This window comes from Prionailurus viverrinus, chromosome A1, assembly GCF_022837055.1.
Source record: "Prionailurus viverrinus isolate Anna chromosome A1, UM_Priviv_1.0, whole genome shotgun sequence".
Taxonomy (NCBI): domain Eukaryota; kingdom Metazoa; phylum Chordata; class Mammalia; order Carnivora; family Felidae; genus Prionailurus; species Prionailurus viverrinus.
The window spans coordinates 112,142,942-112,168,230 of record NC_062561.1 but is presented as its reverse complement, the minus strand read 5'-3'; the positions used below and the strand labels follow the sequence as shown (position 1 = coordinate 112,168,230).

Here is a 25,289-nt window from a genome sequence, read left to right as displayed (position 1 = left end):
AAAAAAAGTTAAGTAATGCTGTATCTACTCAAAGACCTATTAAGTAATCATGGTTAGGAAAACTACTTGCAACAGTGAAATATTTATTTGTTAAGCAAAACAAAATAAAAAGACCAAAGTGCTAAGTGATGGCTATACTGTAATTATAACTATGGGAAGCAAAGGGGAAAAATGAGAGGGAAATGTATTATGATGGTCCCTCAGGCCACAGTATAGAGGCAGGGCAAGGTCCCAGCCCACCAGAGGCTCCTCCAGTCAGCATGCTTAGGTTTGAAGCTGGGTCCCACCACTGGAACCTGCCTGACCAAGAAAAGTTACTTGAGGCCTCATTTATTACCCTTATGTAAAATAAGGAAATGTAATACTAGTGTCAGTCTCCTAGAGCTCCTATACCAGTAAACAAAACAGAGTATGTAAAGCACTTAAAATAGTACCTGGAACACACATAGTAATACTCGAGTGTTAGTTGTTATAAAAGATGGAATCACTAGAAGTTCTTCTTAAATTCTTAAGTATACATACACATACATGTAAAGGTTTAAATCTCAGCTTCAACAACTTACTATGTGTGTAACCTGGGCAAGTTACTCAATCTCTTTCTATGCCTCAGTGTGTTTATTTGTAAAATGAAAATCATAATGGTACTGTTCTGAACCAGTGTCCTCTCCTGTGAGTGACCACTCCAGCCACAGCTGTCCACAATATAAAGTTATACATAAACTCCTGTCCAGTGTAACATTCTGAAAGGTGACTCAACTACGGTTCCACTTCCATAGAATGTAGGGTGCATTAGAAAATGAAATACTCTATAACACTGTAAACAGTATAAAAGTTAATTATCATTTTGTAGTTAGATGTCATGTCTGAATTTAAGGGATCTTTTAGAAGGAGCTTTCCAAAATGTTGGAATAAATTGTATGTTCTCTTTTCTACATGTGATCTACACTAGAATAGAATCAACTTGTGGGCAAGAACAGTGTTAGATATTTCTTATGGCTCTCACTAAAACTAGCACAGTGCTAAGAACATATTAAGGTTCAGTTAATGCATGCTGGTTAGGGAATTGTGACTAAAATTTGAGTTATGCTTTAGCCTAGAACTGACAATAAATAAGCTTTAGTTAGGTAACAACATTTACTTTCTCCTAACATCTGCCTTATCCAGAAACAGCTTAAAGCACTTCATATTCTTTCGGTGAAATGAGAGATCACAAACACCAAAGCAGTTGACTCTTCCATTTTCCCAACAGTTACTCAGAAGGTCACACTTACCGATTCTACTTATTCTTCCTAACAGAACACATTCCTGATTACAGACTGAGAGCAAAATTGCAAATGAAAAGAAAAACAACCTTCTTAGACATTTATTTAAGGAATCAAGAGTTTTCTAAAACTGTAACGTGTACTGTCATTCTACTCACCATACCACCTGAACACAGCTTTGCATTTCAAACTGGATTACTCTCTTAAAATATCGGATTATTAAAAACAACAATAGTGAACTCTACCGAGTATTTTTGCATTTGCTTATTGCAGTATTAATTAAAACAATTTATAATTTTTAACACATTTAACAGTTCAACAAATGCATGATTCTTTTAATCTGCCTGAAGTTGTAAGAGGACACTTCACTGGAGAAAATGTATGAAAGTGCAGCATTAATTTCTGAAATTCCTCATCCGACTTCTGCTTTTAGTCCATCACTACTCCGCATGCTCCTGCTCTTGTCCTGGAATGAGCCACCGGATGCTCTCAGTTCGAATGGTAGCATACATAATAAAACTAATTAAAAAGAATAAGGAAAATACAAGCAGCCAGTCCACACTTTTTATCAAAGTGCTGGGAAGAGGGCCTATTTGGTCAGCTTGAGTTACCACCACATTTTTCTTGGCTTCTATACCTGAAAGAGAAATCAGCTGTTTCAAATCAGATAGAAAGCACACCGCTATAGATCTTTCTGAAGTATTTTGCATGGCATGCAAAAAGATATGCAGTCTTAAAATAAACACTACCACTAGTATATCTGGGATGGGTTTCATTTGCCTGTTGGTATAATTTGTACCTTGCCTTTCTCCCACCACATCAAAGAAACAGGAACCCATTCAGCAGTTCAAAGCCTAAACACTCGAATTACTGTGAACTTCTCAGAAGGGTCTTAGTGCATTCTAAGAGCTGTATTTTCTTTTTTGAGACCAAAATTCAACAAGTAACTGGTAAAGCTACTCTCAGGGACCTACAGAATGTTTTCACAGGTTCAGGAATGCTAAATCCAAAAAGTTTTTTTTTTTTTAATTTTCTTTTTTTTAATTTTTGAAAGAGACAGAGCACAAGTGGGGGAGGGGCAGAGAGAAGGAGACACAGAATCTGAAGCAGGCTCCAGGCTCTGAGCAGTCAGCACAGAGCCCAATGCGGGGCTCGAGCCCACAAGCCGTGAGATCATGACCTGGGCCGAAGTTGGATGCTTAATTGACTGAGCCACCCAGGGGCCCCAAATTCAAAAAGCTTTTAAGTAATTTACTGAAAAAATTGTTAGAACTACCCACCACTGAGATCAGTGATTACCAAAGATGCTGTGACCTCTCAATTTCACTTGTGTTCTAGGTTTTCTTAGAGCATTGAGCAAAATGGCTCCCTCTCTCCCTATCAATCTGATTGATAATCAGGGCTCTGGTACTGTAAGACCTGAATAGCTAACTTTCTGATAACAAGCCTCTTACTCCTATGAGGTAACTGAGCTCTTGGTTCTTTAGTATAGATATAATTAGATGCAACTTAATATATATGGAAGGCATGATATAACTTATTTTTATTTCCAATGAATTTACTTCAGGAAGAAGTGGGATTCTCCTAATTAAGGCATTAAAGCTTCTAATGAGCAAATGTTTCCAAAGAAGAAAATTTCTTATTATATAGTGTTCAGACTTATACAAAATAAAAAATAAGGTCAAATGTTTTGGCAAATATTAAGGAATTAAAATAGCATCTGCAAATAGATGAATAAATGGAACACCACATGGCAACACAAAGGAAGAAAATACAACCACCTGCAGTGACGCCGATGAATCCCACAAACATAATGGTGACTGAAATAAACCAGACACAAAAGAAACCATACTGGGCACCTGGGTGGCTAAGTCGGCTAAGCGTCCAACTTCAGCTCAGGTCACGATCTCACAGTTCATGAGTTCAAGCCCTACATCAGGCTCTGCGCTGACTGTGCACAGAGCCTCATTCAGATCCTCAGTCTCCCCTCTCTCTGCCCCTCCCCCATTCATGCTCACTCACTCACTCCCAAAAATAAACATTAAAAACAAACAAAAAAAAAGAATCCATACTGTATGTCTCCATTAATATAAAGTTCAGAAACAGGTAACACTAGTCCACGGCGTCAGGAGTCATGATGGTGGTTATCCTTGTGGGCAGGAGCAGCAGTGCTGGGGAGGGGCGGGCGCTGGTAATGTCCTCTGTAAATCTGAGTCCCAGTTACCCAAGGTATTCATTTTGTGAAAACTCATCACTCACAACACCAATGATTGATGCACATTTTTGTGTAAATATTATACTTAAGTGAAAAATGTATGTAAAAAGTTATCTACAGTTGTATGGTATGTGAATTCTAAATCAATAAAGCTGTTTTTTAAAAGGTATCAGTACTCATTAAAATTACCTATTCATTTAAGCTTGCCACAATGATTGAGATTTTTTTTTAAATTTTTTTTAATGTTTGTTTATTTTTGAGAGAGACAGAGGGAGTGTAAGGAGGGGAGGAACACAGAGCGGGAGACACAGAATCAGAAGCAGGCTACAGTCTCTGAGCTGTCAGCACAGAGCCCGATGCAGGGCTCGAAACCAATGACCGCAAGATGATGACCTGAGCTGAAGTCAGATGCTTAACTGACTGAGCTTAAGGTGCCTCGAGACTTTTTTTTTTAATTTATTTATTTTGAGAGAGAATGTAAGAGCGGAGATGGGGGGGGAGGGGCAGTGGTGAAGGAAGGGGAGGGCAGAGAGAGAATCCCAAGCAGGCTCTGTACTGTTGCCGAGGGACTTGATCCCATGAATTGTGAGATCATGACCTGAGCCAAAACCAAGAGTCAGATGCTTAATCAACTGAGCCACCTGGATGCCCCTGATTGAGAGACTGTTAGCAGAACCACAACAGTTCATTAGAAAAGAAGGTTTAAAATAAAATCCCTTCTACAGCATATTATTTCTACATACCTGTCTGGTTAAAAATGAAGATTTTCAGTGTTTCCAATGTTCGGTCTGTATGATTAAATCTAGCCATTGGTTTAGCTCCTTGAAATAACAAGATGTTAGGAACAGCTACGGTGCCAAACCTGGTAGAAAGGCTGTGAGAGAAAGAAGTCAGTCAGAAAACCTGAATTAACAGCAGATTTTCTCACACAATTACCTTATCAGAACGGAGAGCAATGAATGACAATGGATCAGCTTCCTGTGACCTATAAAGGTTTCTGATATTCAAACTATATGCTTCAGCTATTTCTGACCTTTTTCCTTATGGGTTGAGGTTGGGGGCATTCCTGTTCTGCTGAGTTGGCTTTCTATTACAATAAGGAACTACCCTCAACACAGTTATTCCACTTTTTTTTTAAGTTTATTGATTTATTTTGAGAGAATGAGAGAGTGAGAGAGCAAAGGAGGGGCAGAGGGAGTGGGAGAGACAGAATCCCAAGCAGACTCCACAGTGTCAGCACAGAGCCAGATGCAGGGCTTGGTCCCACAAACCATGAGATCCTGACCTGAGGTGAAATCAAGAGTCAGACACTCAACCAACTGAACCACCCAGCTGCCCCTCCAGTATTTTTTTTTTCTAGTAAACTCTACATCCAACATTGGGCTCCAACTCACAACCCCAAGATCAAGGGTCACATGCTCACATGCTCTTACTAGGAGCCAGCCAGATGCTCCTAGTTATTCCACTATTTAAACTGCTAAGTGCCAAAAGAGATCAGACTAGAAAATCCTAATTCATGGACAAAGCACACTGTGTCAATTTACTTAACGGAAGAAATTTCAAACTCTCCAGAATGCCCAGCTCTATCCCTCATACAAGAGTCAACTTATAATAAGCAATTAGTTTGGTAAGTCTGCACAAGGGAATCTATGATCTAGCAGACACACCAGGAAGTTCCCAATTGGGGCAGGATGTAATACGATCTGAGGGGTACCATTTCACCTTTACATAATACAGAGTAGTGGTATACGCTCTGGAGTCAAAACGCTCAGGTTGAAGCCTCCGTTCCGCCACTGAACCAGCTGTGTGAACTTTGGGCAGACTGTGTAACCTCGAAGCCTCAGTTTCCCCTGTTTGTAAAATGACAGTATTGGGTAATCAGGATTTCTTCTTTTGTAAACCTGTTGTAACTTAAATATTAACATATGAGGCAGACACACGTCCCAGGCCATATAACAAGTATGCCCTACTCTCCATGATTAAGGAGCTGTTGCAAGCGCTGAGAAGGATGCAAGAAGACGAAGGAACAAAGCAGATGATAAAAGCTGGCAGGGAATGGGGAGTAGGTGGGTGAGACCGGAACCCGGAGCACTAAACTGCTGATGGGAGCCAGCCCTGCCAGCTTGTGGGCAGGGGAAGGCCCAAAGTCTGACACTAACCTGGACTGTCCTTCCCATCAGTCTGTCCCCTTGGGCCAGGCCATGTTCATATTTCCCTGAAGCCCTTGTGAGATCACTAGCTTACTGAAATTTCTTTCTTCCTAAACAATTTGTGCAAAACATTGGCAGTTACATTATCCTCACTGAAGCTCAGTGGAGCGCAAATTTTTACTCAAAATTTTCATTCAAGGGGCGCGTGGGTCACTCACTCGGTTAGGCATCTGACTTCAGCTCAGGTCATGATCTCACCGTTCCTGAGTTTAAGCCCTGTGTCAGGCTCTGTGCTGACAGCTCGGAGCCTGGAGCCTGCTTAAGATTCTGTCTCCCTCTCTCTCTGTCCCGCACCTGCTCGCTCTCTCTCTCTCTCTCTCTCTCTCTCTCAAAAATAAACATTAAAAAAAAAAAATTTTTTTTTTAATTTTTACTCAAAAAAGTTTTACTCAACTTCATCTTTACCAACTTGACCATGTTCCAGACTTTCCAAACTGACTCACACACAATCTCCTGTGATCTGCTAAAGGGCATATGATTTTGAGGAGGTGGGGCACACTTGACAATCCATGCACAGTCACAGCACTTGGGGGAAACACATAACATCAGAACAAAGTAGTTCTTTATAACTTACCTCACTGAACATCTAAAAAAGACAAAGCCCACGGAACAATATATAACAAAAGTAAATTTCATTTTAAAGGGCTAAATTAATTCTTTATATTAATTTATTGACTGTCCACTAAGAAACATGCATGCACGAATAAGTGTAAACAAGAGGAAAGAACAAATATCATATGACTTCACTCATATGAGGACTTTAAGACACAGAACAGATGAACACAAGGGAAGGGAAGCAAAAATAATTTAAAAACAGGGAGGGGGACAAAACATAAGAGACTCTTAAATATGGAGAACAAACAGAGGGGGTGCTAGAGGGGTTGTGGGAGAGGGGATAGGCTAAATGGGTAAGGGGAATTAAAGGAATCTACTCCTGAAATCATTGTTGCACTATATGCCAACTCACTTAGATGTAAATTTAAAAAAATTTAAAAATAAGGAAAAAAATTTTTTTAATGACTAAACATTGAAAAAAAAGAGAGAAAGGAAAGAAGAATGGGGGAGGGAAAGAAAGGAAAGAAAAAAATAACAGAAGTTAAGAAATAAATCCTTAGCCGACACAGAATTGGATGCTGAGTGGGGCTATTAGGAGTGGAAACCTAAACTGGGGTTGAGTCTCAGGAAGGTCACACTTGTGACACTAATTTTGCTAATTCAGTCTGGCCAAAACCCTAAATAATCCTCTGGCCCCTCCACTGCCATCAGACGGAGCCACCTTTAAATTCCACCATGCAGAGAACAATCCCTCCTCTTAACGGGCCTCCAGAGAGGGAGGCATCAGCTCCCTGAGAAGTCTGACAATCCTTACCACTCACCCTCTCTATCTCCCCCCCACCCCCCCCACCCCCCCCACCCCCCACCCCCCCCCCGCTACTCCACACCTACCTGCTCTGCCTCTAACTGAACCGATGATGACCTCCAAATAACCGCAACCCTCATCTGGAAGGATGACACGTAAACTCTATTGAGGGAACATACCTGCTGTGCTGAGATGCATCCAGTGCCAAAAAATGAAGAGCTGGAAATGCCCGGGGCAGAGAATTAAAATGAGGGGCCAAACTGGCAGAAAATCGGCACCACGGGGTATAAAACAGGACTAGGGTGCAGTCACTACCATTTGGGTTTAGAAAATCCATGAGGTCCTGTGGTAAAAGGAACAAGTGTCAAAGTCAGCAGTAAATGTGCACGTACCTTTTTCCGGACAGATGCCCGAGAAACTGTAAACACCGCTGCTTCCAAGGCGAGGAGGAGGGACACCAACCCAAGGGAGATATAGGGCATCCCCTTAAGAACCTTTTGGATTTTAGGGGCGCCTGGGTGGCTCAGTCAGTTAAGTGTCCAACTTCAGCTCAGGTCATGATCTTGTGGTCTGTGAGTTCAAGCATCACAAGGGGCTCTGTGCTGACAGCTCAGAGCCTGAAGCCTGCTTCAGATTCTGTCTCCCTCTCTCTCTCTGCCTCTCCCCCATTCACGCTCTGTTTCTCTCTCTCTCTCTCTCTCAAAAATGAATTAAATGTTAAAAAAAAAAAATTTTAAAGGGGCGCCTGGGTGGCTCAGTTGGTGGAGTGTCCAACTTCAGCTCAGGTCATGATCTCGCAGTCCATGAGTTCAAGCCCCATGTCGGGCTCTGTGCTGACAACTCGGAGCCTGGAGCCTGCTTCGAATTCTGTGTCTCCCTCTCTCTCTGCCCCTCCCCCAATCACGCTCTGTCTGTCTGTCTGTCTCTCTCTCTCTCTCTCTCTCCCTCTCTCGCGCACGCGCTGTCAAAAATAAACATTAAAAAAAAATGTTTTTAACGTTTATTTATTTTTGAGACAGAGAGAGAGACAGAGCATGAACGGGAGAGCGGCAGAGAGAGAGGGAGACACAGAATCGGAAGCAGGCTCCAGGCTCTGGGCCATCAGCCCAGAGCCCGACGCGGGGCTCAAACTCACGGACCGCGAGATCGTGACCTGAGCTGAAGTCGGACGCTTAACCGACTGAGCCACCCAGGCGCCCCCAAAAAATGTTTTTAAATAATAAAAAAAAAGAAAAAAAATTTAAAAGAAGCTTTTGGGTTTTGAACCATATGAATCCATGAAACAGTAGAAAATTATTATGAAACGACAAATTATAAACTTTCCTGTAAGCTTTCTTGATACTGCTAGAGAGCAGTATTATTATTTTCCATAATTCAACAATTCAAATACTAAGTAGTCACAGGACACAGGCTACTGTCCCAGCCTCTGACCTGTGCCTCACACACAATCTAATGGCACGATTAAAGCACTGTCATCTCCACCATCATCTCAGCAGATCAAAGTCTGTACTAAGCAGTCAGATGAATGTATTTGGCTGGCCAAAGGCTAGTTCAATTTAAGGGTGCACCATCCCTGCTACCACCCTCACTCAGACTGCTGAAAGTGCACTCTCCTGGCCATGTGTGTGCCAAGAATCAGTCCCACAGAGCACTCAGGGGAGGCAGTGAGGCCAGGGCTGACCCCTGCACTTGGGAGGGGCTACGGATGCTCAACGTACCACACATCCTCATCTAAAATAAGCAGCCACACCTTGCAGAGCTAGGATTTCTTCTCTTACATAAGCAGACTGAATTCATCCTGCTATCTGGCTTAACAATCTTACAGAAACAGTCAGTCGTTATCCCAGTGTTCTCTTTGGAATCATCCTTTATGCAACAGGCTGGAAATGCATGGCTGGGATGGGGACAATGGTCTCAGCTCTCACTCTGGAGTAAATACTGGAGTCATATTCTTTGGAGGAAAGAAACTTTTCATTACTAGAATATGCTTCCCAGGAGTATCACTGGTCTAAACAATGCTAAATCACAATTTCAGTAGTTCAGGTATTTTTAAGTTGCCTCTAACAAAGACCTTAGGGAAGAAGAAAACTGCTAGGATTCTGATGCCAAGTGCCTATCTGTGCACTGGGATTTTCATCATGAGGCTTGGTGGTGAGGGCACCCCAAGGTGACTAGGCTTAAGCCACCTAAAAAGCATAATCAACACCAGTCATATCTCTTCCTGTCCCTACAAACATCAGAGACGCAAGTCAATTTTCACTGATGCAGCCCCGCTTACAAAAGGATAAAGACTGTGACCCTCCATTTGAAGGTTGAGAATATTAAGTCATAAAACCCACTTACTGAAAAGATGAACAGTGCTAAACCATTCCTTCTTACCTGTGACATATTTAAAATTTTCAGAGTGGAGTTCTCCAATCCAGTCACATTTCTCTCCTCACAGTTCACCTTGGGGGATTTCAGACTCTCGGTGTTATTGGAGTCCTCGGGCGGGGCTGGATCCGTGTCAGCCACTTCGGGCTCCGGGTAATACTCCTCTTCTCGGTCGGGGAAGCTCGCCCCGGCGCCATCCAGAGAGAACAGATGCTCTCGGAGACTGCAGCGTGAGTCCTCCTCCCCTCCGGCCCCGCAGGTGCCGCTGCTCAGCTCACGGCCCAGCCTGGCCTCAGCCTCAGCCTCCCCAGGGATCACGGAGAGCATCACCACGTGGTCACCACCCGTGTCCAGCCCCAGCACTGCGCTCGCATCTCCGGCTGATCTGTCCTGTCCCGCCTGGCCGCGGGAGGGCTGCTCCTCAGCCACCGACAGGGCCCCTGCCTGCAGAGCCGGCGCAGACTGTTCCTCCGACGGCAAGTGACTGTGTTCCTCTGCAACTAAAACGTGCCAGCATGTTCACAGTCATGTCACTTGAGAGCACATGAACCCCAAAGATTTACAGTTCTCCTGAAATAAGAAACGCTCCCCTATAGGGAAAAACGGTAACCTGTCCATGAAATTATCAGAGGACCACCCCTAGTCTCCAGATCATGAAGGTACTAATCAATGCCAAATATAAAGTGGACAAATAAATACACAGCTTCATGCAAAACCTGAAACCTGCTTTATGGATTATAAGCAAAAACATTCCAGGGCAGACATCCAATTAGGAAAATACAACACAAACACTAACAATTTCATTTGTTTGATGAGACTATCTGACAAAAAAATTATGCCTTTATAGAAAATTCCACTACGGCAAAGCATCTTTGCGCACATTATAAAAGCTCTGTGAGACCGGCAGCACAAGGGTCACCACCCCCACCAAATAGGTGGACCAAGCTGAGGCACAGAGAGGTAGTGTAATGGCCAAATGCACACAAGCTAGTAAGTAGCAGAGCCAGGTCAAGGAGTTAAATGTCCTGGCTGCTCCTCCAGATTGGGCCTTACCCTCCCCTCCCCTACATGATACCTCCAGGGTTGCTGTGCCACAAGGCCTGAGAACACTGCATGGGGTGGACTCTCCAGCCAGAGCCTGCTGCCCTTGGGCTACTGCCTGTACGAGTGCCAGGAGGTGGGCTCCTCAATGAAGGGACAGCAGCAGGGGGGAAGGAGGACTTTCCTCTCACTTTGGAGCCATTAGACAGAGAGTGGGTAAAATGCTCAGGTAAGGGAAGTCTAGGGCAGTCTTATACATCCATTGAGCAATCTCCACTCACTTCTATAACAACGACTCCCACCTTCCAGCTCCCATGAACTCAACAAGAGCTGCCAGACTCTATGCCAGGCACTGACCAGGGGAAACAAATGAGCCCAGCCATACTCAGACAAACTCATCATGTGGCTGGGAAACCACCAGCCAGGTAATGGGCTCTGCCATGCCAAAAGCATGTCCCCAAAGTGTGACTAACCAACTGGCTTCAAAGTTGGGAAGGGGTCTGGGAGCTTCCTAAAGTATGCACATTTGTAAAAGTTCTCCAAGAATATCCCCATAGAGATTTACAGATTCATTCACCAGTTTAAAAACATTCTCTGAGAATTCTGTTTCTGGATAAGATGGGGTAAAAGGGACCAGATTTACCCTCCATATTGAAAAATGTGAAACAGTTTCCCAAAAAAGGCCAAAAATGTGAAACAGTTTCAGGAGACTAGTTAGCAGGCAAAGAAGGACAAGGATCACTGAGAAACAGGAAGAGAAATCAGTGAGGACAGCCCTACAAATGCTCCAGCTTACCGCCCGCCCGAGGGAGTTCCTGCCATGGCTCAGGAGGGGAAAGCAGGCAGTCCAGGAGACTCCTCAAGTTGAGGATACAGTAAGTACTGAGGGTTCAGAGAGACCAAGAAAGAGTTTGTGGGACAGAATAAGTAGAGATGGGCAAGCTGCAGAGACAGGATTCAAGACCTGGAGAGAGACCCTCCCCGCACCCCCTCAAGGACACCAGTCAACATCTACATGTGAGTAAGCTCCCAAAGCTGGGGGAAAAAACACTCAAAAGGATTAGGATCTGGCACAAAAACAGACACATAGACCAATGGAATAGAATACTAACCCCAGAACTAGACCCACAAACGTATGGCCAACTCATCTTTGACAAAGCAGGAAAGAACATCCAATGGAAAAAAGACAGCCTCTTTAACAAATGGTGCTGGGAGAACTGGACAGCAACATGCAGAAGGTTGAAACTAGACCACTTTCTCACACCATTCACAAAAATAAACTCAAAATGGATAAAGGACCTGAATGTGAGACAGGAAACCATCAAAACCCTAGAGGAGAAAGCAGGAAAAGACCTCTCTGACCTCAGCCGTAGCAATCTCTTACTCGACACATCCCCAAAGGCAAGGGAATTAAAAGCAAAAGTGAATTACTGGGACCTTATGAAGATAAAAAGCTTCTGCACAGCAAAGGAAACAACCAACAAAACTAAAAGGCAACCAACGGAATGGGAAAAGATATTTGCAAATGACATATCGGACAAAGGGCTAGTATCCAAAATCTATAAAGAGCTCACCAAACTCCACACCCGAAAAACAAATAACCCAGTGAAGAAATGGGCAGAAAACATGAATAGACACTTCTCTAAAGAAGACATCCAGATGGCCAACAGGCACATGAAAAGATGTTCAGCGTCGCTCCTTGTCAGGGAAATACAAATCAAAACCACACTCAGGTATCACCTCACGCCAGTCAGAGTGGCCAAAATGAACAAATCAGGAGACTATAGATGCTGGAGAGGATGTGGAGAAATGGGAACCCTCTTGCACTGTTGGTGGGAATGCAAATTGGTGCAGCCTCTCTGGAAAGCAGTGTGGAGGTTCCTCAGAAAATTAAAAATAGACCTACCCTATGACCCAGCAACAGCACTGCTAGGAATTTATCCAAGGGATACAGGAGTACTGATGCATAGGGGCACTTGTACCCCAATGTTCATAGCAGCACTCTCAACAATAGCCAAATTATGGAATGAGCCTAAATGTCCATCAACTGATGAATGGATAAAGAAATTGTGGTTTAGGACTTTCGGCAAGATGGCGGCTTAGGAGGACGCTGGGCTCACCGCACGTCCTGCTGATCACTTAGATTCCATCTACACCTGCCTAAATAACCCAGAAAACAACAGAGGATTAGCAGAACGGAGTCGCCGGAGCCAAACGCAGACGAGAGGCCCGCGGAAGAGGGTAGGAAGGGCGGCGAGGCGGTGCGCGCTCCACGGACTGGCGGGAGGGAGCCGGGGCGGAGGGGCGGCTCGCAGGCCAAGCAGAGCCCCTGAGACTGGCTTGCAAAAGCGGAGGGGCCTGACGGACTGTGTTCCGACAGCAAGCGCGACTTAGCGTCTGGGAGGTCATAAGTTAACAGCTCTGCTCGGAAAGCGGGAAGGCTGGAGGACAAGGGGAGGGAGAGCTGCTGAGCCCCCTGACAACAGAGCTCAGTTTGGTGGGGAACAAAGGCGCTCGCCAGCGCCATCTCCCCCGCCCATCCCCCAGCCAAAATCCCAAAGGGAACCGGTTCCTGCCAGGGAACTTGCTCGCTCCGCGCAAACACCCAACTCTGCCAAACACCCAACTCTGCGCTTCTGCGGAGCCAAACCTCCGGCAGCGGATCTGACTCCCTCCCGCTGCCACAGGGCCCCTCCTGAAGTGGATCACCTAAGGAGAAGCGATCTAAGCCTGCCCCTCCTGCCCCCGTGCACCTTGCCTACCCACCCCAGCTAATACTCCAGATCCCCAGCATCACAAGCCTGGCAGGGTGCAAGTAGCCCAGACGAGCCACACCACCCCACAGTGAATCCCGCCCCTAGGAGAGGGGAAGAGAAGGCACACACCAGTCTGACTGTGGCCCCAGCGGTGGGCTGGGGGCAGACATCAGGTCTGACTGCGGCCCCGCCCACCAACTCCAGTTATATACCACAGCACAGGGGAAGTGCCCTGCAGGTCCTCACCACGCCAGGGACTATCCAAAATGACCAAGCAGAAGAATTCCCCTCAGAAGAATCTCCAGGAAATAACAACAGCTAATGAACTGATCAAAAAGGATTTAAATAATATAACAGAAAGTGAATTTAGAATAATAGTCATAAAATTAATCGCTGGGCTTGAAAACAGTATACAGGACAGCAGAGAATCTCTTGCTACAGAGATCAAGGGACTAAGGAACAGTCACGAGGAGCTGAAAAACGCTTTAAACGAAATGCATAACAAAATGGAAACCACCACAGCTCGGCTTGAAGAGGCAGAGGAGAGAATAGGTGAACTAGAAGATAAAGTTATGGAAAAAGAGGAAGCTGAGAAAAAGAGAGATTAAAAAATCCAGGAATATGAGGGGAAAATTAGAGAACTAAGTGATGCACTAAAGAGAAATAATAATTGGTATCCCAGAGGAGGAAGAGAGAGGGAAAGGTGCTGAAGGGGTACTTGAAGAAATAATAGCTGAGAACTTCCCTGAACTGGGGAAGGAAAAAGGCATTGAAATCCAAGAGGCACAGAGAACTCCCTTCAGACGTAACTTGAATCGATCTTCTGCACGACATATCATAGTGAAACTGGCAAAATACAAGGATAAAGAGAAAATTCTAAAAGCAGCGAGGGGTAAACGTGCCCTCACATATAAAGGGAGACCTATAAGACTCGTGACTGATCTCTCTTATGAAACTTGGCAGGCCAGAAAGAATTGGCACGAGATTTTCAGGGTGCTAGACAGAAAAAATATGCAGCCAAGAATCCTTTATCCAGCAAGTCTGTCATTTAGAATACAAGGAGAGATAAAGGTCTTCCCGAACAAACAAAAACTGAAGGAATTTGTCACCACTAAACCAGCCCTACAAGAGATCCTAAGGGGGACCCTGTGAGACAAAGTCCCAGAGACATCACTACAAGCATAAAACATACAGACATCACAATGACTCTAAACCCGTATCTTTCTATAATAACACTGAATGTAAATGGATTAAATGCGCCAACCAAAAGACATAGGGTATCAGAATGGATAAAAAAACAAGACCCATCTATTTGCTGTCTACAAGAGACTCATTTTAGACCTGAGGACACCTTTAGATTGAGAGTGAGGGGATGGAGAACTATTTATCATGCTACTGGAAGCCAAAAAAAAGCTGGAGTAGCCATACTTATATCAGACAAACTAGACTTTAAATTAAAGGCTGTAACAAGAGATGAAGAAGGACATTATATAATAGTTACAGGGTCTATCCATCAGGAAGAGGTAACAATTATAAATGTCTATGCGCCAAACACCGGAGCCCCCAAATATATAAAACAATTACTCATAAATATAAGCAACCTTATTGATAAGAATGTGGTAATTGCAGGGGACTTTAACACCCCACTTACAGAAATGGATAGATCATCTAGACACACGGTCAATAAAGAAACAAGGGCCCTGAATGACACATTGGATCAGATGGACTTGACAGATCTATTTAGAACTCTGCATCCCAAAGCAACAGAATATACTTTCTTCTCGAGTGCACATGGAACATTCTCCAAGATAGATCATATACTGAGTCACAAAACAGCCCTTCATAAGTTTACAAGAATTGAAATTATACCATGCTTACTTTCAGACCACAATGCTATGAAGCTTGAAATCAACCACAGAAAAAAGTCTGGAAAGCCTCCAAAAGCATGGAGGTTAAAGAACACCCTACTAACGAATGAGTGGGTCAACCAGGCAATTAGAGAAGAAATTAAAAAATATATGGAAACAAACGAAAATGAAAATACAACAATCCAAACGCTTTGGGACGCAGCAAACGCAGTCCTGAGAGGAAAATACATTGCCATCCAGACCTATCTCAAGAAACAAGAAAAATCCCAAATACAAACTCTAACAGCACACCTAAAGGAACTAGAAGCAGAACAGCAAAGGCAGCCTAAACCTAGCAGAAGAAGAGAAATAATAAAGATCAGAGCAGAAATAAACAATATAGAATCTAAAAAAACTGTAGAGCAGATCAACAAAACCAAGAGTTGGTTTTTTGAAAAAATAAACAAAATTGACAAACCTCTAGCCAGGCTTCTCAAAAAGAAAAGGGAGATGACCCAAATAGATAAAATCATGAATGAAAATGGAATTATTACAACCAATCCCTCAGAGATACAAGCAATTATCAGGGAATACTATGAAAAATTATATGCCAACAAACTGGACAACCTGGAAGAAATGGACAAATTCCTGAACACCCACACGCTTCCAAAACTCAATCAGGAGGAAATAGAAAGCTTGAACAGACCCATAACCAGCGAAGAAATTGAATCGGTTATCAAAAATCTCCCAACAAATAAGAGTCCAGGACCAGATGGCTTCCCAGGGGAGTTCTACCAGACGTTTAAAGCAGAGATAATACCTATCCTTCTCAAGCTATTCCAAGAAATAGAAAGGGAAGGAAAACTTCCAGACTCATTCTATGAAGCCAGTATTACTTTGATTCCTAAACCAGACAGAGACCCAGTAAAAAAAGAGAACTACAGGCCAATATCCCTGATGAATATGGATGCAAAAATTCTCAATAAGATACTAGCAAATCGAATTCATCGGCATATAAAAAGAATTATTCACCATGATCAAGTGGGATTCATTCCTGGGATGCAGGGCTGGTTCAACATTCGCAAATCAATCAACGTGATACATCACATTAACAAAAAAAAAGAGAAGAACCATATGATCCTGTCAATCGATGCAGAAAAGGCCTTCGACAAAATCCAGCACCCTTTCTTAATAAAAACCCTTGAGAAAGTCGGCATAGAAGGAACATACTTAAAGATCATAAAAGCCATTTATGAAAAGCCCACAGCTAACATCATCCTCAACGGGGAAAAACTGAGAGCTTTTTCCCTGAGATCAGGAACACGACAAGGATGCCCACTCTCACCGCTGCTGTTTAACATAGTGCTGGAAGTTCTAGCATCAGCAATCAGACAACAAAAGGAAATCAAAGGCATCAAAATTGGCAAAGATGAAGTCAAGCTTTCGCTTTTTGCAGATGACATGATATTATACATGGAAAATCCGATAGACTCCACCAAAAGTCTGCTAGAACTGATACAGGAATTCAGCAAAGTTGCAGGATACAAAATCAATGTACAGAAATCAATTGCATTCTTATACACTAACAATGAAGCAACAGAAAGACAAATAAAGAAACTGATCCCATTCACACACAATTGCACCAAGAAGCATAAAATACCTAGGAATAAATCTAACCAAAGATGTAAAGGATCTGTATGCTGAAAATTATAGAAAGCTTATGAAGGAAATTGAAGAAGATTTAAAGAAATGGAAAGACATTCCCTGCTCATGGATTGGAAAAATAAATATTGTCAAAATGTCAATACTACCCAAAGCTATCTACACATTCAATGCAATCCCAATCAAAATTGCACCAGCATTCTTCTCGAAACTAGAACAAGCAATCCTAAAATTCATATGGAACCACAAAAGGCCCCGAATAGCCAAAGGAATTTTGAAGAAGAAGACCAAAGCAGGAGGCATCACAATCCCAGACTTTAGCCTCTACTACAAAGCTGTCATCATCAAGACAGCATGGTATTGGCACCAAAACAGACACATAGACCAATGGAATAGAATAGAAACCCCAGAACTAGACCCACAAACGTATGGCCAACTCATCTTTGACAAAGCAGGAAAGAACATCCAATGGAAAAAAGACAGCCTCTTTAACAAATGGTGCTGGGAGAATTGGACAGCAACATGCAGAAGGTTGAAACTAGACCACTTTCTCACACCATTCACAAAAATAAACTCAAAATGGATCAAGGACCTAAATGTGAGACAGGAAACCATCAAAACCTTAGAGGAGAAAGCAGGAAAAGACCTCTCTGACCTCAGCCGTAGCAATCTCTTACTCGACACATCCCCAAAGGCAAGGGAATTAAAAGCAAAAGTGAATTACTGGGACCTTATGAAGATAAAAAGCTTCTGCACAGCAAAGGAAACAACCAACAAAACTAAAAGGCAACCAACGGAATGGGAAAAGATATTCGCAAATGACATATCGGACAAAGGGCTAGTATCCAAAATCTATAAAGAGCTCACCAAACTCCACACCCGAAAAACAAATAACCCAGTGAAGAAATGGGCAGAAAACATGAATAGACACTTCTCTAAAGAAGACATCCGGATGGCCAACAGGCACATGAAAAGATGTTCAGCGTCGCTCCTCATCAGGGAAATACAAATCAAAACCACACTCAGGTATCACCTCACGCCAGTCAGAGTGGCCAAAATGAACAAATCAGGAGACTATAGATGCTGGAGAGGATGTGGAGAAACGGGAACCCTCTTGCACTGTTGGTGGGAATGCAAATTGGTGCAGCCACTCTGGAAAGCAGTGTGGAGGTTCCTCAGAAAATTAAAAATAGACCTACCCTATGACCCAGCAATAGCACTGCTAGGAATTTATCCAAGGGATACAGGAGTACTGATGCATAGGGCCACTTGTACCCCAATGTTCATAGCAGCACTCTCAACAATAGCCAAATTATGGAAAGAGCCTAAATGTCCATCAACTGATGAATGGATAAAGAAATTGTGGTTTATATACACAATGGAATATTACGTGGCAATGAGAAAAAATGAAATATGGCCTTTTGTAGCAACGTGGATGGAACTGGAGAGTGTGATGCTAAGTGAAATAAGCCATACAGAGAAAGACAGATACCATATGGTTTCACTCTTATGTGGATCCTGAGAAACTTACCAGGAACCCATGGGGGAGGGGAAGGAAAAAAAAAAAAAGAGGTTAGAGTGGGAGACAGCCAAAGCATAAGAGACTGTTAAAAACCGAGAACTGAGGGTTGATGGAGGGTGGGAGGGAGGGGAGGGTGGGTGATGGGTATTGAGGAGGGCACCTTTTGGGATGAGCACTGGGTGTTGTATGGAAACCAATTTGTCAATAAATTTCATAAAAAATAAAAAAATAAAAAATAAAAAATAAATAAAAAAAAAAAGAAATTGTGGTTTATATACACAATGGAATATTACGTGGCAATGAGAAAAAATGAAATATGGCCTTTTGTAGCAACGTGGATGGAACTGGAGAGTGTGATGCTAAGTGAAATAAGCCATACAGAGAAAGACAGATACCATATGGTTTCACTCTTATGTGGATCCTGAGAAACTTAACAGGAATCCATGGGGGAGGGGAAGGAAAAAAAAAAAAAAAAAGAGGTTAGAGTGGGAGAGAGCCAAAGCATAAGAGACTGTTAAAAACTGAGAACAAACTGAGGGTTGATGGGGGTGGGAGGGAGGGGAGGGTGGGTGATGCGTATTGAGGAGGGCACCTGTTGGGATGAGCACTGGGTGTTGTATGGAAACCAATTGGTCAATAAATTTCATATATATATAAAAAAAAAAAAAGGATTAGGATCACACAGAGTTGAGAAAAGCACCTGTTCCCACCAGCTAGACTGGAAAACCTCACAATTTATGGAGAACTGGGGAGGGTACACAAAAATAGAGGGGTACAGGGGCACCTGGGTGGCTCAGTCAGTTGAGCATCTGACTTCAGCTGAGGTTATGATCTCAGGGTTCTTGAGTTCGAGCCCCACACTGGGCTTTCTGGTGTCAGCACAGATCCTGCTTCCAATCCTCTATCTTCTCTCTCTGCCCCTTCCCTGCTTGTTCTCTCTCTCAAAAATAAATAAACATTAAAAATAAATAAAATAAAAGAGACTGCTTCTTTTAAGTTTATTTATTTATGGGGGGGGGGGCGGTACAGAGAGAGAGGGAAAGAGAATTAAAAGAGACTGCTTCTTAACCTCAACAAGGCAATTACAGTTTGAGCGATGCAAAGGTGAAAATTACTACCTTACTGGCAGCAAGGAAGATGTTTGGAGAATAAGGGTAGGGGCACCACGCCAGTGCTGCCAGGAAGCCATAACCTAGGTCAGATCCTTCACACCCTTCCAATTTTGTTCAGAAGACTCTGAACCAGCCACAGGTTTTTCACAATGGTTTCTGAGGCAGGGAGCCACATGGGAAAGAACCAAAAACAGCCAGGGGTTCGAGGGCCAGCAACCCATTCTTTCAATAGGAAATACTGCGCTCATCTAAAAATGGAGAAAATACCACAATACAGAAATTCACAGGGCTCCTGTGCAGATTAAATGAGAAAAGATGTATGTAGTCCCATGCATGTGGTAAGCACTCCATAAATGATGATCATCACCCGCAGTTTTGTGGGTTCAAGGCCTGTAGTGATGATGATGACTGAGGTTTACAATTCAAAGAGATGGAAAGGCACTATAACTAAGTTCTATGAATTCCTCTGCTAACTACATTCTAGAGTTCTCCCATCCCCACTCATGCCCTTCAGTCCAGGCCACCGCCATTTGTTACCTGGACAATTGCTGTAATACCCAATTGGGCTCCATGGTTGACCCTCTCTTCCCTCTCCAGACCCTGCTCCTCACAGCAACACAAGAGGAACTGAAAGCTAAAGGCAAGTCTGATCATGTCACTAAAACCCTTTCAGTGGCTTCCCCTTGCCTGTGAATGAGTCTACAGTCCATAGCAGTGATACCCAGGCACCACGTGAAGTGGCCACTGTCCACACTCTCAACAGGCATCACCAGACATTTCTGTTCCCTGCACACTCATGATCTCCTCCACCTACTTGTCCCAAGGGCTGTTTCCCTGCCAGGAAAGCCCTCTACTCTCTCTCCTTCTGGCTAATCTGACTCATCTTTGAGGGTTTTCTTTCTGTTTTTAAATTTATTGTTTATTTTGAGAGAGACAGAGAGAGCACAAGTGAGGGAGGGGCAGAGAGAGAAGGGGAATCCCAAGCAGGCTCCCAGAGCCTGAGGTAGGCCTTGAACCCACAAAACTGCAAGATTACGACCTGAGCTGAAATCAAAAGGACACTTAACTGACTGAGCCACCCAAGCAACCCTCATCTTTCAGATCTTACCACTTACTTCACCACTTTAAGGTGAACTTCATCCTCCCAGACCCAGACCAGAGGTGTCTACCATTGCATCCAATCCACCCAATAATGCCATGGGATTCTCCCTGAAGGATTTAGCATTTTCCACTCTTGAAATTTACTTCTTTGTAGTCATTTAATGCCTGCCTTCCCCATCATACAAGAGGGCAGTCCTGTTTCTCCATCTGGCTCACCACTGTACCTCAAATGCCCAGCAGAGTATATGACATAGGATGGGTGCTCAGGAAAAATCTGCTAGTTGACTGCTTAGTGAAGACAGGCATGGGGTGCTGAAGCCAGGAGTTCATTCCTGTGCTTTGACACCTGGATAGCACTGCTACCTCTAGGTGCTAATCTGCCAGTGGTGTCCACTAAGACAAAAAAGCCTTGGATTTTCAGCCCCCTAAAAAGGACACAGCTGGTGAAAGTCCCTCTGTCCTCACCCCATTCATGGCCTGGCCATGATGACCAATGGCCCACCTTAAGGCTAGTGTTTCTTCAGGTCTGCATGCACATGACCCAGACTGCCAAGTGGGCTCCCACTGACTTTAACACTAAGTCCCCTGTGCAGAGAGCACACTCAACTTGGGCAATCTGATATCAGTAAAGGCACCACCAATGTATGGGCTGGCTGTGAAGAAATGAAGAGCAATGGTAAGGAACTCCAAGGCCAGTAAAGCAGAGAGGAGCAAGTTACCACCCACAGACTCTAAGAGTTCAGAAACAGAAACAGTCACAGAACCTTGAAACAGTGAGCTTAGCCTTCTAGAAGCTATGACTTACCATGGACGGACAAAGCCAAGCCGTGATAATCCCTGGGGGAGGGAGCTGAGAGAATCAATATCCTGACCACACTCTCCCCTCATTCCAACTCACAGGGGGGCAGGAGGCAAGAGAGCCAGTTATTATGCCATACAGGACAGCCACTCAGGCACAGCACAGGGTAGAGAAGACTAGAGAATGATCTGAGAAACAAATAAAAGTTATCCAACACATGCTGTCCCCTCTCTGAAGCTGGTGGTTAAGTGCAGGGACAGGGAGGTGTAGTACAGAGATGTGATCATGAGGTAGGCAGACATGGGCTTGAAACATAGTTCTTCAACTTCCGGATGTTGGAGACCTTGGCAAAAGACTTACTGATGCCGAGTCTCAGTTTCCTGATCTGTAAAATGGGGACCATAGCAACAATTGCTTCATAAGCATTTGAAAATTCAGTAAGATGATACTCATGAAGCACTAAGCACAGCACCTGGCACATAACCAGGGCTTTCATTAATAACATTTGTGTTACTATTCACTCTTCTCCCTGATACCCAGCTACCCTGCCTCCTTCCAGGACATCCCCACCCCAGGGGAAAGGAAAGACCTGCCTACTCCTGTAGTGAATTACAGGCAAGGTCAAAGGGTCTGGACTTTGATAGAACTGAGGAGTGGTGTGAGGCAGCCCTGAGGGTTAAGACCCCACTCCTGGCCCCAGCCATGCCTCCGAGGTGGCTGCCTCCCAACCTGAGAATGCCCTGAGAGCATGCCACCGCAAGCAGTGGGTTACCCTGGGAGTCTCCTGTATTTTTCTCATCTGTCCTTCATACAGCCACTTGAGCAAGAGCCGCCTTCTTAGAAGAGTGATCCAGAGACACCTGGATGGCTCGAAGGGTTAAGCACACCACTCTGGACCTCAGCTCAGGTCATGATTTTGCGGTTTGTGAGATCTAGCCCCAGGTAGGGCTCCTCAATGACAGCACAAAGCCTGCTTGGGATTCTCTCTCCCTCTCCTCTGCTTGCCCCCCCCCCTCAAAATAAACAAACATTAAAAAAAGTTTTTAATTAAAAAACAAACAAAAAAGCGATCCATCAGGATGCAAAGGAAAGCGTGGGCTCTGCAGGTAAATAGACAACCTCTGCCATTACCCGAACCTCCAACTCAGGCGTCTCCACCTGTAACATGGAGATACTCTTGCAGCCTATCTCCTAGGGTAGCTGAGAGGACTACCTGAGACAAGGCACTGTTCCGCCTCCTAGGAAGGGCACCATAAATGGCGGCTATTCGTTATGATTTTTATCATTCATAATAAAAGCTAAGGCTCAGTAAACGCTAATACATGGTCACTCCTGGCTGACTGACGCCTGCTGCTGCGGGAGCCGGAACGGGGTCCTCGCCACCCCTGACCCGGAGAACAGACCACCGGCGTAAAAGGTCACGACGATGCGGGAGTGGGCGCGCCGGCCGCCCCAGGAAGGGCCGAGGGGCGCGCCGCGGGCCCCCGCGCAGGTTTAAGAGCGTCACTCCGACAGACCTCCACCGCGCCCGGTCACTTCACCCGCAGCCGCCTGCCGCCCCCGGCCACGGCCCCAGCACGCACTCACCCTCCAGGCCGCAGGCAGGAGGCCCCAGCACCCAAAGCAGGAGCTGCCACCAGCCGAAGAGACGCATCGCGCGGGGCCGGCGGCTGGCGGAACCACCACCCAGGACGCAGGGCAACCCGCGCACGGCTACGCGCGTTGCGCTCCCAATCCCCAAGAGGCCTGGGGGAGGGGAGTCGGGAGCGCGAGCGCGAGCGCGATTCCGTGCCGCCATCTTGGCAGTTGGCAGTCGTCGCGGGCGCCATCTTGAGGTCGGGCGGGCTGCCTGTCCCTTGTGGTTCGGGGACTGTGCGGTGGGACCTGCGGCTGTTCAAGAGCCGGTCACGTCGGGTCTCTTCGAACTTTCCTGATCCCCAAGTCTTAGACGGGGTTCCAACAGAAGGCTGCGGCCCTCTCGGTACGCGCGCGAGCCGATCTGGCCGCCAGCAGCACACAATACGCCCGAGTGGCTCTGCATTCCCTAAAAAGGCCCAGAAGCCTCCTCCTTTCAATGCCCTGAATCTCCTGCTTTACCCCTGCTACCCTACCTACAGTTGCCAGGTAAAATACAGGATGCCCAGTTAAATCTGAATTTCACAGAAACAACGAATAGTTTTTTACTTCCTATTCTCAAATGTAACTGGGTCCTGTAATTTTATTTGCTACATCTGGTAACCCTAACCATACGTCCTGCGAACTCTGGGGCAGCGGGAAGATTTTGTTTCGGGGTTGGTTTTAACTAACCCACCTGCAGGGCAATCTTCCCCCTCCCTAATCTATCCCCCAAGACTGGATCCTAGAAGACGTTGGGCCACCTCTAGCCTACAGCCAGAGAGGTCCAGAAGGAAGAAGGCCTTGTTGGCGACGGGAAGTGTGCAATAAAGGAACAGGGTTCCGCATTCCAGAGCTAGGCAGGGGCAGGAGGAGCAGGGGAGCTAAGAGACAATACCCAGAGGAGATGGAAAGAATGGCTCTCCTTGTCAGCAATTAGGAGCTAGAGCCTCCTAAAATCAATAAAGCAAGCTTTGAGCGGACAGCAGTGCTGCATTAGTGTAGAGTGCAGCTTCGAAACTTACGTTAAGAGGTTGAAAACAAATAGATTTCAAAGATCTTAACGTGAAACCAGTGGTAGATGAGGCAACGCTGAGAGAAACCTAGGCTTTTTAAGCCTTATGGTGAATCCCAACTCCAACATCTGTAACACTGTGTGGGTCATCAGCAAGTTACCTTACTTTTCTTAAAGTTTAGCTTCCTCCTGGGCTCATTTGGTTGAGTATCCGACTTTGACTCAGGTCATGATCTCTCCGTTGGTGACTTCAAACCCTACAATGGGCTCTGTGCTGACAGTGCAGAGCCTGCTTGGGATTCTGTCTCCCTCTCTGTCTGCCCCTCCCCTGCTCATTCTCATTTTTCTCTCTCTCTCTCTCTCTGTCTCTCAAAATAAAAAAATATTTGGAGGAAAAAAAATTCACTTTCTTCATCTGTAAAACAGGATGAAATCATATAGGGTTATGTAGATTAAATGAGATGTAAAGTGATGAGCATAGTGCCTGGTGCACAGTAACCACATCAGACTGGTAGCCATTATTATTTGGATCATACAGTTCTAGTGTAATAACTATCGTCCCCTTGTTCCCTTCAAAGATTGTTAAACTAGAAAGATGCATCAACAATCTGACCGCATGATTATTCTTACTTTCTAAATAGGCCATCAGGGTTTTGCTGTAGTAAGTTCTCAAGTGCCTGTGGGTCCAGGAGGATCTGAGACAATGGACAACATGGAGGAAAGAGCCAGCAGTTCTAAAGCTGATCACTATAGTCATCATTTGGCTAAACTACCTCCTTTGCCTTGTATGTAATAGCAAACCTTTCCGGGGGGTTTGTTTGTTTGTTTGTGTTTGTTTTTTAAGTAAGCTCTAGGCCCAATATGGGGCTTAATCACACCACCCAGAGATCCAAGAGTCATGTGCTCTACCAACTGAGCCAGCCAGGCACCCCAAACCTTTCCTTCTTTAGATTATCCTCTCCCCCAGCCTTCATACCTAATTTGAAGGTGCATAAAAGTCAACAGGACAGAGGATTAATAATAAAAAGGAGAGTGATTTGATTTGTCTTGACGCCCCAAAGTGGATGTCCTGTGTTTACTACTCCCTTTTTATTATGTCCTCTCCCTTCCTGTGTTTGTGCTTTGGCTGTTTGTTTGGACAGGTACACTTGCAGACGAACTGTTGTCTTCCATTAAATACTTTATGTACACTCTAATGACAACACAGTAAATACTGTCAACAGGATAGAAGGCACATTTGGCTGTCTCACCACCAGGTGGCACTTGCACTTATTGTCAGCAAGAAAATTGCGTTCACATTGGTCCTGAAAGCTCGATTTTACTTCCATTTCTGAGGAGAGACGAGTTGACATCATCCTCTTCCTCTGGCTGAAAGGAACACCATTCGGCCTGGGATTGTT

At 44.7% G+C, this 25,289-nt stretch overlaps 1 protein-coding gene across 1 annotated transcript; it reads right to left on the bottom strand.

Moving 5' to 3' along the window:
* Positions 1–1,335: 1,335 nt before the first annotated feature.
* Positions 1,336–23,074, bottom strand: TXNDC15 (thioredoxin domain containing 15). The gene is made up of 5 exons (XM_047854817.1): positions 22,848–23,074; positions 9,427–9,920; positions 7,227–7,390; positions 4,221–4,351; positions 1,336–1,899 (listed from the first exon to the last, which is right to left on the bottom strand). The coding sequence occupies exons 1-5, from the start codon at positions 23,056–23,058 to the stop codon at positions 1,703–1,705; spliced, it is 1,197 nt and encodes a 398-aa protein (XP_047710773.1). The 5' UTR covers positions 23,059–23,074; the 3' UTR covers positions 1,336–1,702.
* Between the last annotated feature and the right edge of the window lie 2,215 nt (positions 23,075–25,289).

Bases quoted from the DNA above. Each gene is read 5' to 3' on its own strand.
- TXNDC15 (XM_047854817.1), bottom strand. From the start codon at position 23,058: ATGGCGGCACGGAATCGCGCTCGCGCTCGCGCTCCCGACTCCCCTCCC. The intron at 9,921-22,847 runs GTGAGTGCGTGC...GGCACGTTTTAG, and splicing joins TCCTGCCTGCGGCCTGGAGG to TTGCAGAGGAACACAGTCAC. The intron at 7,391-9,426 runs GTAAGAAGGAAT...CTTTTACCACAG, and splicing joins AAATTTTAAATATGTCACAG to GACCTCATGGATTTTCTAAA.